General features: G+C 38.6%; 2 protein-coding genes across 2 annotated transcripts in view; both read right to left on the reverse strand.

Annotated features, from left to right (window-relative positions):
* The window catches only part of LOC137991200 (GTP-binding protein Rit1-like), a 14,646-nt gene extending 11,376 nt beyond the window's left edge, over positions 1-3,270 (reverse strand). Inside the window, exon 1 of the mRNA XM_068836315.1 lies at positions 3,210-3,270. Within this exon, the coding sequence (XP_068692416.1) occupies positions 3,210-3,270 (61 nt within the window). The remainder of the gene's footprint in view (positions 1-3,209) is intronic.
* A 5,734-nt stretch (positions 3,271-9,004) lies between these two features.
* On the reverse strand, positions 9,005-14,511 carry LOC137992523 (GTP-binding protein Rit2-like). Its single transcript, XM_068837893.1, has 4 exons — positions 14,330-14,511; positions 12,806-12,862; positions 10,941-11,014; positions 9,005-9,524 (listed from the first exon to the last, which is right to left on the reverse strand). The coding sequence occupies exons 1-4, from the start codon at positions 14,412-14,414 to the stop codon at positions 9,105-9,107; spliced, it is 636 nt and encodes a 211-aa protein (XP_068693994.1). The 5' UTR covers positions 14,415-14,511; the 3' UTR covers positions 9,005-9,104.
* Positions 14,512-14,830: the final 319 nt, after the last annotated feature.

Consider the following 14,830-nt stretch of genomic DNA (forward strand, 5'->3'; position numbering starts at 1 on the left):
TTTTTTGGGCCATACGGCAGAAGAGCCAGGTGATACCAATTTTTTGTGTAGAGTTACGTGCCGCCATTTAAAGACATGCCGGAGGTAAACGTGAATCTCGCCCGCTTCCGTAACTGTTCAAGAGCCGTATTAACGCCTGCAAGAATTGGTGGTTTGAGAATTTGCAAGTATCTGCACTTGTGATTGGAGTCTTATTGACTATTTACTATTATATAATTTTACCACTAGACCTCCGCCTTGTTTTATCATAAAAAAACAAACAAAGAGTGCTTTAGATCATGCCTAGAATTTGCTGACCAATGCTATCAACGAGTTAGTTATTATATAATGCGCGACAGCTAAGTATTTTTAGCACCTATTGTTGCAATCTCTTTTGTCCCGCTAGTGGCCCGCAAGTTAAGTCTGGTTCTGGATTCAGAAGCATATGCTTAATCCTTTTGCTACGCAAGTTTAAATTTAAATATGAAAGCCTACACACTCTCGCATTCATGTTTAGAGACACTTTTTTGTTCTTTACTTTGGCCGGCCTATCGAGTCCCGGATTTTCACCACTTGGATATCTAATTACAACTGTTGGAAATATTTAGGGTTTTTCTTGAAGGCCACCAATGGCGTGGAAACAATATTTCGTTTTTATAACATCTGACTTCATTTGGCTATGTCATCAGCCTAGTGCCATTTTTTTACAACGATGTTGAAGCCCACTTGTCGATCGATGGAGATACGCTCGGTATTTTCGCCATGCTTATATATTGATGCACCGGTATTTTGGTTGCAGAACCTTACCTGCACGCCGAAGACTGCGAGCAAGTTAGCGTCAATCGTGGAGATACTCCTAAATTCCGCGTTGGAGGTGTAACGAGAAGAAATCCAGTCTGGGAGGCACCGTCAAATTAGGGGCGTACGGTTAGGCGTTAATCTATAGCATACAGACTCGTATGTTGTTCGTAGTTCTAGAGAAAAACGATTTGTTATCGTGAAGTCAATTTCGACTGAGTTAATTAAGCATTTTTCCTAACTAAAGTTAAGAGGAGTTGCAAATGTATCCGGATTTGCTAATTTCAACTTTCTGTGCACCTACTTTGGGCCTGTTGCCAGGTTATTTACCAGGCACAGGATAGTATTTTTTCATCAATTGGAGCAAATACTGGACACGACTCTCTCTTTTGTACTTGTCGCCAAACGAAGGAGTAGTAAAGAATTGAAATTTTGGCTTAGCCTACATGTGCACGCCTTTAATGGTCTACCCACAATTAATAGACCTTTGTAGTCTAGCGCAGTGCTTAACCTGCGATGCCTAGTGAAACTGGCTATATGGGCCTCATGTGTTTTTCTACAACGAATCGGAAGTTTTGCTATCCGCGAATGCCTGGGGAATGAATTGCAGGAGATGTGATGAGTATCTTCTATTGAGGAATTAATGGCCGTATTGTTGGCTCTAAAAAGTTTTCAGAGTATTATGTCGCCGAAAAGAAAGTCGCGATTTCGGTAGTCCAGAGAAAAAGATCTGCAGAAGCTGAAAGTCAATTTTGACCTAGTTAATGATTTTCTAAACTTTTAAAGTTCAGAAGATTGCAAGTTGTATCCGGATTTGTAATTTCATTTTCTGTTGCCTCTTGGCGCCTGTTGCCAGCGTTATGTACAGGACAGATGTATTTTTTCATCAACTTGAGCGCAATCTGGATGGAACAAATGACTTGTCGCAAACGAAGGAGTTTTTATAAATTGAAATTGCAATGAAATTTTCGCGTTAGCTCATGTTGAGACCTCTTCATGGCCTACACAATTACATGAACTTTGGGATCGTCTAGCCGCAGTTCTGAACCTGTGCCATGCAAAGATGCAACTGGACTATGGTGCTCATGTTTGTCTATTTTTTACAACGAACCGGAAGCTTTCGTTCCGCGAATGTGCTGAATGAATTGTGAGAGATAGTATGAGTTAAACTTCCTATTGGGAATTAATGCGCCAGTATAGCTTGGCTCTAAAAAGCTTCCAGAGTTTTATTGCCGAAAAGAAAGTCACGATTTTTCTCCGACAATCAGAATGTAGTGCGTATTGTTCACAATGGACAATTATGTTTGTCCGCCCAACATGCATTGTTTAGCCGCTAGTTTTTTGTTTCATATGCAAGTTTGCCAAAGCCAAGGGCCCACTCTGATTATTCCGGCCAATGGAAGAACGGAGCTCCTTTTGGCCTTTTTACGCTAATCAGGCTCGTCCAGGCAGTGCTTCCAGATTTTTGTGAATAACACGAATGTGAAGATTATTTTTACATAAGTCACGCGACATGTTTTGTCACCGGCGTACTGGAATCAGACCTTTTTTCTAGGAAAAAGTCCGCCTAGTTCTCTTTATGAGCACACCAAAAATTTAACGTTCTCGCTTTAAAAGTGGATTTTTACAGCTCCTTTTGAGTATTTTTGTACACGTGTTCCTTAGGATTTTACGTTTGTTCTTTTGGCTTTTCACATTGTTTTCATTTTTTCTAAGATGTACTTCAGGCTGGTGATATGCCGAAACATAAGCTCCAGGATCTTAAGCTCCAAAAAGCTGAAGCGAATTGGTCGATTCCATCCCTGCCTTTTTGTGCTTTGTTCTAGATCAGTTTCGACCAATGTGAAGCTACAAGAACGACACCATGGTTAAACTGCGAAGAAAGAAATGGTGAAAAGATAATCCTTCCAGATCACATGTCAATCTTTTGTGCTAGCTTCGCCTAAAAACGATCAGCGCTCGCCAGCCGCGCACTTTGTTTTTATTGCCTTAGATCAAACAATATATCATGTTCTGTTTCTATTTACAGAAGAACGTAGGCTCAGAAAGTGTTGGGCCAAATTGCCTGTACCACCCAGACCAGAATCTTGGTTTGTAGACTTTCTTCCTCAGCGTTCTCCTTCGCTAAGCGCAATCTGCTTATTCTCGAGTTAGAGAGATTTTTCGCGCCTAACTTGTCGCCCTTTTTGTTGAAAGATTGTCACAATTATGGCCCACACACAGTTTGAGAAAGAAGTAGGGCGACTTCCGCTGCTAGCCGCCCGCAGGTATCTCGGCGAAACTCTTTTAGATAAATACGCTGGTTGGAAATCCGTGATGAAATCCAAGAACAGCTTATATAAGCACATGCGATAGCCTGATAGGCGTGCAGATAAATTAAAAGTTTCTCGAAACGCACATTAACTTATAATCTCTTTTTCCTCGATATTTACCACCTAGTTTCTCGTTCTTGTTGCTCTCCGCGGCTGGTCCTGTCTGTCCGAAGACGCACATGCACGATGTCAAGCACCAGATTATGTTGTTGGTGTTGTCTTGCGTGCCGGACGCAGTGGGTGAGACAGGGGTAATAATGCAAAGTCCCGCCTCATATTATAGTGTCACATTTTCACAACAAACGACTGGAACGATTGCCCTGATTTTAGTTCATTCTAGCATTCAGGTGACGATACAGATTATCGAGAAAGTTCTTAAAGGAGAGATACAAAGTCTAGAATATCGAGAATCAATTAGCGAATTGTTATAGATACAAAAATTTGGTTTTCTCAACGGAGCTTGATAAATGGAATTGGACACCGATCACAGAGATTCTAAAAGCTGACGTTTCGAGCGTCTAGCCCCTTCGTCAGAGCGAATCCAGAGCGAGTAGCTTACTGACGACCCAGGGCTAATCGCTCGAAATGTCAGCTTTTAGAATCTCGTGCTACGGTGGCCACAATTTACATTTATCAACTCCGGTTGATTAAAACCAATTTTGTATGCTACTTCCCCACCGTAAAGCGCTTAAAGCTGCCGGCCAGGCCTAACGACCTGCGAGTGCGACTAGCATCCTCATCCAGGAGGCAGAGTATAAATACTCTAGTCGCCCTTCATGCTAATAAACGCGAGATAAGACGCCGGCCCTGATGCAGCCTATCTAGAGGATCGCTAAGCCGGACGACTTTACATTTTTTTTATCTTCCCACCGACGCAGCTCCACAGTTTCTTTAGAAACTACCCCCTTCATTCAATTGTTATAGGACTGTATTCATAAATGGCGCGTCACGAAATTATTCTTTTGTCTTTGTGCAACTCATCCTTACTAGCCTCACTTTGGAACAAATTTTCTTGAATTTTGCTCGTGTTTACGAGGCTAGTTAGGATGATTAGATAAAGACAAGAATAATTACTTAGCCGCCATTTATGATTAGGGTCTATATACCTAGACTTTCACTCAACAAAACGAGCACTGCGATTGGTTGATTCTCGGTCAAGTGCCGATCGGGATACAATTCCGCAGTTGTTGCCCGCTCCGGATGTTTTGCTGCGATTGTTGAAGGGAAAGGCTAAATATATAACAAAGCACTTAATGTATGGTCTCTCAGGAAACTAGTTAGTTTTGTTTTCCCTCGAGTGCTGATTTCGTCTTGGGAAACATCAGGACTCTCGGGAAAACAAAACTATTTCCTTGGGACCATACCTTAAGTGTATATTGTGGTATTTTTGAAAGTGGAAAGCACAAACGACAGGCGATTGTTCGAAAGCCGATTAACGCTAACCGCAGATTAAAAATTTACCAAGGAGTTTATTTCTCTACTCCCAAGTGTTTTACAGCGCTGATATTTGGCAAAATTTTACATTAGAGGAAGTCAATATTGAAAACCAAAAATAACCAAAAGAACTTGCACCGAAAAGTTGAAAAAATTAAACCAAAGTTTACGCTAATCCTGGATTAAGTTAATCGGCTTTCGAACAACCGGGCCCAGAGACGTATAATCCGTTTCTCATGTTTCCCGTCTTGTGTAAAGAAAAAACGAACTATAGAAGTCGCATGATCCGTCTGGGACGCACTTGAGCAAACACTTTTTCTGCTTTAAATTCGTCTGGTATAAAGACGGTGGCTGACACTTGACACGACTGCAGACTAACCCCAAATCACGGTTATTGAAAGCTTAGGTGCTTAGACTTATCAGCGCTATTTGTGGGCAGTTTGCATTTTGCACACCTGTATAAAGACGGGCACAAGTCGCATTATATTATTAATATAATGCATCTGGACGAACTATCTAGTTTGGTACGTCTGCAAAGACGCACTAAACTGGATTGTTCTCTCAGACACGTTATGCGTCCTGTATCCATCTTTATACTTGACAAATTTAACAGACGCTGAAAAAAAATGCCCAAGTTCGTCTCAGACGAATTATGCGTCTCTACTATAAAACGGCCGTGAAACAGTTTCATAGAGTTAATCTTTCCAATATTAGACATTCCCTCGGAATTGTTGAAACAGATGTGAGCCACCTAAGTTAATGAAACATAAGTAAGTTTTGATGTACGGAAATTGGAACACTGAATACTCAACATCTACATCTGCATCTACATATCCAGCACTCGGCAAAGTCCCTTTTTGACTTGTAACTGTTTCTGCTTCGTTTCCTGATAAACACAAGCCTTTTTAGAGACATCATCGCCAAGCCGGCCACTTCTGTTGGAGGGAACAGGACAGCCACAACACCAGGAGGTCATCCCCTACTCTTCTCGAATAGTGTGTGGGTTCTCTAACGTCCCACAGGGAACTTATGAACATAAAACATGTTTGTATGACTGGGCCTACGGTTTATAGTCCTTATCCGAGACTTGGAAGATGAAATTACAAAGGCAGCACTTTCGCCTCAGTTAGGTTCGAACCCGTGACCTCGCGATACCGGTGCGACGCTCTAACCAACTGAGCTATGAACCACTGACGTTGGGAGCTGGTCATTTGTGGCCGGGTTCCAATGTTCCCGTGAGGAATGAATCAACGATGAAATGATATATGAAATGGATCATATATGAACTGCGGATATGAAATCAAGTGAAGCTATGGTCCTCGCAGTTATGAACGCAACAGCTTCACTTGATTCAGTTCATATCCGCAGTTCATATATAATCCATTTCATATATCATTTCATCGTTGTGGTTTCATAGCTCAGTTGGTTAGAGCGTCGCACCGGTAGCGCGAGGTCACGGGTTCAAACCCCGTTGAAGTCCTTAATTTTTCAGGCTTCTTTACGCAATTGCGAAAATTGCGTTCATAACTGCGAGGACAATAGCTTCACTTGATGGTGAATAATATTGGAATATCTGGTAAGGAGGAAAATCCACTATCGTGACATAAACATTTTAACAATGAACTAAAGAAAGTAATGATCCTCGCACTTATCTAGGTAATCATCTCTAATAGACACCTGGAAAATTCAGGTCTGAACTCATGAACTCCGTAATGCCCTACTAACTGAGGTATGAAGCCACACAATAGGCCATTTCTAGTTCATGTCTGCCTCCTCTTCAAAGTGAGTCTAAGTGGGGCATTTAGATTTCATTCATCGCACTTAGACTCGCTTTGAAGATGAGGCAGACATGAACTCTGAAATGGCGTATTGGCAGGTCAATTTGTTGGGTTCATGTGTTTTCGTGAAAGGATGTTAATTAGCCTCCACTGACAAATAGTTTTCTTCATCTGTCCTTTACTGTTCGAAATGTTTACTTACAATTATCAAATTTAATGATCTTTTTTTCCTTTCTTTTTGCACACTGCATGTTTCTAATGAGTACTTTATATACTGAAACCAAAAATAGCAATTACTGGCTTTATGAAGTAAGGGAACATGAGGCCTTTAATTTACCGGCTGGTTTTAAAACGTCATATTCCACAGGTCACTCGTTACGGGTCATTGTTTACCTACAATAAAGCAACCCAAAAACTTCAGTTTGGGTAACCTTAGGCCCAAACATCGTTTGGAGGTTTAACTTTTAGTAAAGGTTTTGTAACGAGTGACCTGTGAAACGTGACCTGTACTTTAAACCTGTCCTTAATTTACCATAAATAATGACTTGTCAATTATGAAACAATTTAAACTAGGTAACTTTAAAATACTAAAATGTAAATAAAAGTAAATGGAATATTTATATACCTACATTGTGCACGCAAAATTATAAAAAAATGAAATACCTACATTGTACATATCTTTAGCGACCATTAAGCTTCTATTTTTCAATATACAATCATCTGAACGTACACTTAAAATTTTTCTACAGCAACATTTTTCTATAAATCCTAGGCCTCTTGCTAAAATAATCTAACAAGTTGACAAGTTACCGTGAAACTACTTGTTCTACTTCACATGGCCAACAAATAATATCCAGCAGATTCAAAGAGAACCAATCAGTGAATGAAGGTACAGAAAGTTAATGCGAACAGACTGCTGTCTTGGGAGAGAAACAGCGTGTCATTGGACGCCTGCTTTGTTCATGTTGATAAATGTCATGACCATGGTCTTTTGCGTTAATGTCACTTATGTCCACTATTGCAGCTGTTTGTCTTTCATTGAGAACCAGAGGTGAAAGGGGCATTTTGTGACAACAATGCCTGTAACCCTGGACACAAGTGACGTTGAAGTTGGGGAGAAATGCAAGGGGGCACTCACCCTGCCAGCAGAGCCTTTCTTAACTCGAAAAAAACTAGGGTCTGCAGTGACTTACAGTGCGACACGCCCAACAAACTTTCACATTTGACAACTATGTGTATGTCAGCTCAACAACCCATGCAACGGTGTTCAATTTTCAACCATACAAACTTTGCAAGGGGGCACGACTGTCAATCAAATTTGCACACCCTTATTGGCAGATAATTTGTAAATAAATTTGTTAGGCAGCCATGGTGAGGAGCATCGTACTGTAAAAGACTCAACACGATTTCTGCAGAGCATCTCTTTCTCGTCATCTAGTGAGTTTTAGAGAGGCTATGCCCGCAGGGTGGGGATACTTTAAAAGTGTGACACTTTAAAAAAAAAGTCAACATGCATTTCTGGACACACAGAACACTATGTACATTTCCTTTAAAGTGGTACTATGATCAAAAAATCATTTCCTTTTTTGTTCAGATTTTGAAAGTGTGTTCGCTAAACACCTAACTGGCAAAATTTTGAGCTTTGAGTTTTATCCAAAGGCTGTCTAATTTGAGTGTAAGTTTTGGATTTCATGGTCCGCCATTAATCACGTTCAAAACTGGCCGATTGGACCTCAGAGGGTTGGATCTAGAGAAAATGACGTCATTTACTCACTAGCTTAAAATTTTAGCGTGTAAACACAATTTATTATATATGCAAAACACGGGTTGAAAAGTCTGAAAGCCCGAAACTCCCGTGCTGCATATTAATTAGGCCGCGTACACACGCATTGCATTCTTAAACTAGTGAGTCTTTGACGTCATTTTCTCCTCGACCCAGCTCTCTCAAGATTTTAAAGTTAGTAATGGCAGTCCAATAAATAAGAAAATTCCAGCTAAAATAACAGGTGTCTTTTAAAATCAGAACTTAAAACTTGGGTGAGTTAGTGTTTAGTTAACATAGTTTTGAAGTCCAAAGGAAAAACAAAATTTTTTTTGGTCGTAGTACCACTTTAAGAGTAAAGTTAGAGGGACAATTCTATGACATTTTGTAAAGGAACTCTGTGCAATTAATTATTATTCAGGAGATACCACTTAAAGGCACATTTAGATTCTCAGCTCACACCCCTTTGAAGCATAGGAAAAGAAAGAATGTCCACGAAGAGAACATTTTGGTGGTTACTTAATGATAATTCAGACATAGAGGATATTAGATGGCTGCGCGGAGATATGAAATTTCTCTTCAAGTGTTGAAAACTATTTCACAATTGAGCTACCTGGGCTCACTTGTGAAATATTTTCAACACAAGAAGAGAAATTTCGTATCTCCAAGCAGCCATGCAATATTCTATTTATTATAAAAACACCAATGAAATACTAAATCATTTCACAAAAGGCATTGAAAGGCATGATTTTTATCTGTAACCATAGCAACAGTGATCTTTTCACGTGTGCAAAAGATCACTTAGCATTTCATTGCTGTTCATATAATAAAAAGCAATATGTCATTTATTATCATGTGAGTGCAATTTTGGTTTTATACTATTATGGAAATACCAGTTAGCATAATGCACAGGACATCAACAGTGAACAAACTGGAAGGAGTCATTAGCAGAGACATATAATAAACACAGCAGGATCTCATTGTTTTCTTAAGACGGTGATTATTATTTACCAGTGTATGTAACAAAATTAGTTTAATTATCTAAGCCCTTTTCTTTGTACGCCTGAATATATTTTGCACAATGGTTCCAGCTCTGTGTCGAAGTTTTTTGTCCTTTTGGGTTGATTTCAATCCCATTCGTTCTTTCCTCCGTATTTGCCTGATTAACGAGTGGAAAACATCATCCACAAATTGCCTTAAAGCAGCGGACGTTTCAAAAAATGGACAGTCAAACTCTTGGGCTAAAGCTTGTCCTTCTTCAGTTGTAACCTCTCTTTTGCTTTCCAAATCAGTTTTGTTTGCAACAAGAACCATCGGTATATCCTCTGATCTCCTTACACGTTCAATTTGATGTTTGGCTAGCGACACTTCTTTAAAACTTTGCCTGTCAGTGATGGAATACATTATGACAAATCCTTCCCCACTGCGCATGTACTGTTCTCTCATTGCTGTGAACTCTTGCTGAAAAGTTAGAAATCCAAATGTCAGTTATTGAATTTACAGTCATTACTAGGTAAGCAGGAAAACAAAACAGATACATGATCGATAGCAACATCCCAATGAAAAGATATTCAACACACAGATGAGACTAATGGATAAAGATAATATATAGATTTTATACCCAAGCCTAAAAGCAGAGCAAAATTAATTATTCTTACAAAAAGTTAACCTGACTTGAGCCTGCAATCCAATCAAAAACCAATACCAGGTCAGCGGTCAACTTTAGAAAAGGAAAGATACGTGGTGTATTTTCAATTGTCATTTAGTGGTTATCTATTGCACAAAATTATCTAAACACAGTAAAACCTTCAGGGTTAGGATAAGGGTTAGCGTTAGGGTTAGCATTAGGTTAGGGTACTTGTGTAATTACTGAACGTTTTATACCTTGTTTAAAAAAATTTGAAACAATAGAAAAAGAGACACCAAGTACCTACCAAAAAAAGCTGACCTCGATGAGCTCTTAACTTGAGCCCGCGATATGTTCATGTGATACTGGTCACATTGGCATACATGGAGGGGTGGACGTACATACAGTCGTGTGGTGACCCAAACCAAATTTTCTTGCACAGATGGGTTACCTTATTTTCTTATCCATGGTGCTCCATGCACGCACATCACCATAATTTACAATTTTAATTGAAGATAAATCTTGAGACAGTTCTTTCTTTTTGATTCACTTAAGTGCACTCTATTAAACCGCTGTCTTCAATGAACACAAGAAAGCTGTAATTTATGAAGTCATGCACTAGGTCTGATCCTGTTGGAAGTCTAGTCATCACACAAAAATAGTGTGTTTTTAATTTTAGGACAGTACTGCTCAATTCACATCACTTAACATCACATCAACATTGTTGCGAAGTTCACACATCGTCAAACCCAGGAAAGAAGGGGGGGGGGGGGGGTTAATATTGCTTTTACCTCAATGAGCTCAATGGGGTCAAACGAAAAACTGTCTACAGGACGTTGTTTCTTGTAATTACGTTACAAAAACCACTGATGCAACAGTATTGTCCACTTTAATAATAATAATAATAATAATAACAATAACAATGATAATGATAATAATAATAATAATAATAATAATAATAATAATAATAATAATAAATTATAATAATAATAATATACATGGAGAAATTTATCCATATTGATTGGCCAAGATAAATGCAGTTTCCAGGTTACACACTGCAAAAAAGAGGTAGCAAACCAAGCACGCTGCTTGGTCAATGATCAAAGAAAGCCTGAGTTGGCCAATCAAATGCAAGCCCCGGGTGGCACATATTTTTTCATGATTGCATGATACACATGCATTTCTTCTTTTTTGTCATTGTGACAATTAAAGTTATTCCAGTAAAACTGAAAACTCCATTAACTGCTTACTTGTCCGGCTGTATCCAGAATATCTAACAGTCCTGACTCTCCATCTATTACGGCTTGACGCTGATAAGCATCCTCTATCAGAAAAAGACAATAACAATTACTTCTCAATCAAGATTAGTGCTTTGGAGTTTTTGGATAATCACTGTCATGCTGAAAAAGACTATTAAGAAAATTATAATGAACTCAGTCACCTCAATAAGATTAAGCATTTTGCATTACTACTGACCTATCCACTATTCCACTTTATCATTACTAACTGCCCTAAAAGCCCTGCAGTAAAAAGCCCAATAGTAAACGTGACTAAGCTGCCAAGGGCGAACTCAATGTTGCAACTGTAATTTGTAAGCCACACATGTACGCATTGCGGACCTATTTTTTATACACTGCTGAAAGTGCTAATATGGAGGATTTGCCAGACCTGTTTGATTTTAGTTTTCCTCAGGTGAGGAAGTTGAGATGTTCATTGATGCATGTTCCTATACCTAAAAATGACTCGATTTTCACTACGCCATGAACATTTCTGATCGCCTCAAGGGTAATTTTGATGGCATTTCAATTCAGATTTTTGATTTATGTACAGCTATAAGTTGGTGGTGTGATTATAAACCAATTGGTGACATGTCACTCTAAAAGTACGTTCTTTGTTCTTTGGGTCACTTAACAATTCTCAGTTGAAAAATTACCAATAACCTTTAATTGGCTTAAAGCTTAAAATTGCCAGTGAACAAACAAGAATTATGTCTGAATGTCATTCTTTTAACTTGGAAGCACACCAGTTCAGTAGTGACTTCCTGTGCAATAACTCCCCTCCCCATCATATTCTTAATCTAAGTGCTCATTAACATAAGAGTGTTGCTAAATGAAACAGACATTTAACGTGAATAATTCATGTATCAACATTCCTATAATATTTGGATAACAATCAAGAATGTTTTTGTTCCAAGATTCATTAAATGCCACATTTTTAACATCATAAGTTCAATGTGTGATGAAAAGCTTAAATCATCATGTGTAGTCAGTCTGAAAATTTCTCCAGTTGATTTTGTCAGTTATATTATAAAATTCACTAAATAAATGACACTTGAGACACAAAGAATGCCCAATAATCCAATTTTAGCTTGGACTTTGGTAAAAGTAGTAAACACTCTTCAGATGTATGCATAAATTACATATTTATAAATAGAATTAATGAAGAGTGACCATGCATATGTCAGTGCACAACTCCCATTTTCAATACCGAAAGGTCTTCTGGGGGGCTTTGAGGAAGAAGGAAACACTAACAATGTTATTAGACTTGGGAAAACAAAACCAAGACATCCCTTGAGAACAAGGAAATAAAAACAGTTTTAGAGATAAAAGAGAAAAAGTTTTCAGTCAAAGACAATCAAGTGTCAAGGAACCATTAACCACACCACAAGAGCTCTCAATACAAGAAAGCTCCAAAAGACATAATCACTAATTTATTTTTTTTTAACTCCATAATAAGCTACTCTTTGTGCATGTGCAATATTGCAAAGGAATAGCCCACAATCAATGGATCAATACTCTGAAATTACTTGTAAGGGTTTACTGTCACATTTCATACATGTAGCTACGTTAATTTTCCCATTCTGAAAAGAGAGTTTTACACCAAGGAATTATTTAGATATTTTGAAAGGTTTCACATCCAAGTATTTGATACGTCATGTATTTATAATAAACATGGGCTAGTCAGTTCTACTTAAAATAAATAAAACGCAGTGGACCAATACAGCTGCAGTATTGTCACAGGGTTGGAAAGCAATATTAATGACCAGCCTTACAAATTCAACACCTCCCCTAAGATTTACTGTACAAGTATATATGTAAAGATAATTTTGTCTCACCTATAGTGGGATCATGGTAATCCAAGAAGCAATGGGACACGAACTGCATGGTCAGAGCTGCCAAATAAAACAGTTACACCTTTTTAAGTGAAACAAAATGGCAACCAGTGAGACATTTCAGGTTGAACACACTAATTTTTGTCAACCAATTTTTGTCAAGTGTTGCCACTTCGAAGTTTGTCCCATATATCATATGTCTTCAAGCAGCAAACATGTTTGGGAAATTTATACATGAAGGTAACTCCAGCTTTACTTGGTAAAATTGTGCTGAACATTAGAGAAAAGCAAATAGCCTTCTAAATAAAAAGATTATAATTTTTCAACATTAAACAACAGGTATTGGGAGATATGGTCTGCTTGACAAACTATTCTTATATTATTCAGTGACGTGGAAATTGACCAACTGTAATACAGCTAGTAGACCTAGTAATATAAGGCCCTCATTGCAACGTGAATTGTCTCAAAACAGCTGCAGTCTGGGCTGCAACACTAAATTAATGCAGGAAACCAGGAAGTCTTATCACTGTTTTTCCATCTGCTTTCATTGTCTACAACTTCCTAGCATTAGATAAAATTATTTTCACTGTCTTTCCCCGATCCATTTTTGATTTGATTTGAAACAAGTGCCAGACAGGAAAAAAGCAAGTAAACAAGATTGCATGAGCAAATCCTGTAAAAAACACGGTTTCTGTGGTGTCTCAATTCCGCCCGCGTCAACACGCGCGGAACATCGCGTCTCGCGGGATTGTTTTTGTCGATTTGAGATAACTGAATGTTCAAGACTAAGCATACGTTTGTCACCAAGTTAACCAAAACCGACAACATAGCAAATGGTTGACTAGTTATAAACTCAGAACTAGCTGTTTTATTGCCGAGCAGTGGTCATGCCTCGACTGAAATAAACACCAGGCCAGTATCGCAATCAGTAATAATTGTTGCTTCCCCTCTTGAACTGATCAAAATAAGATCCAACATACTGCAAAAATGAAGTTGCATTTCGCATCACCAATTTGACAGTCTGATGTTTACGACTGCATTATACTTCAATAACACACACTAGGAATGTTTTTGGAATGTCTCTTCGAAAATCGAGTGGAAACACGTGAATAGTCTGAACCAAATAGGGCGGAACAAGAAAACAGCGGATTAAAGCACAACATACACGTAAAACACGAATTTCACAACGTATAGACCGCTTAGTTCGTACAAGGCGACTTCTTCAATCAAGGTATTTGAAACACTGCAATTACCTTTGGCTTAACCAAACAGAAGGTTCAAAGTTGCTACTAGAAGCGAGCAATCGAGAGTCGTAGTACTTAGTTCCTTCAAGTGATGTTGTCTGTTTGCAACGGATTAAAACTTCATTATTGATCCCCTTTCAAGTGATAACAAAAGGGTTTTTGGTTGTACAGCAAATCAATCAGAAACTGATTTCGGCCAGCAATCATGAGTAATTTCCGAATGTTTGCACCCAAATTCCTTTGGTCATGCGAACTTCAAGTCACGCAGATTTGAGCATCATACCTGATTTTCCCACTCCGCCTTCTCCAAGCAGCACTATTTTGTACATGCGAAGTCCCCCCAGGAACGAAGCGGTCGTCGGATGCATTCTTGAATCCCCAGTTTTGCCTTGTGTATTAACCGGTCACCACAGATCAATGTAGTTCACAAGTTTGCTGATCGTGTACTTCGCCCGCTTGAATTGTTTTCCGTAATATACTCAATGATTGGCCGCGACCTATTTTTGTCCGCGTTTGTGATTGGCTCATTTTTGTCAAAACATGATAAACAAATAAGAGGAAGAAGACAATTGAAGTATTTTTACGACCATTCAAGCTCTTTGCTTTATTTGGCAGTCAGTTTTATCGCTGAAAGTACCTTTAAGCTCATTTCATGGTTTCATATGACTTCCTTAGGATAAAAAAAATAACAGTTTTAATTCCACAAAACTTGGGTGAAATCCATGTTTGTAACATTGAAATTCCTTTGTTTGTGCAGGCCCATAGAAAATTTCGTTATGCATGG

The sequence above is a fragment of the Montipora foliosa genome, chromosome 2 (assembly GCF_036669935.1).
Source record: "Montipora foliosa isolate CH-2021 chromosome 2, ASM3666993v2, whole genome shotgun sequence".
NCBI lineage: Eukaryota > Metazoa > Cnidaria > Anthozoa > Scleractinia > Acroporidae > Montipora > Montipora foliosa.

Excerpts from the sequence above, each read along its gene's own strand:
- LOC137992523 (XM_068837893.1), bottom strand. The coding sequence starts at position 14,414 with ATGCATCCGACGACCGCTTCGTTCCTGGGGGGACTTCGCATGTACAAA. Across the intron at positions 11,015-12,805 it reads TTACCATGATCCCACTATAG|AGGATGCTTATCAGCGTCAA; the intron begins GTGAGACAAAAT and ends TTTTTCTGATAG. Across the intron at positions 9,525-10,940 it reads TTCTGGATACAGCCGGACAA|CAAGAGTTCACAGCAATGAG; the intron begins GTAAGCAGTTAA and ends CTAACTTTTCAG.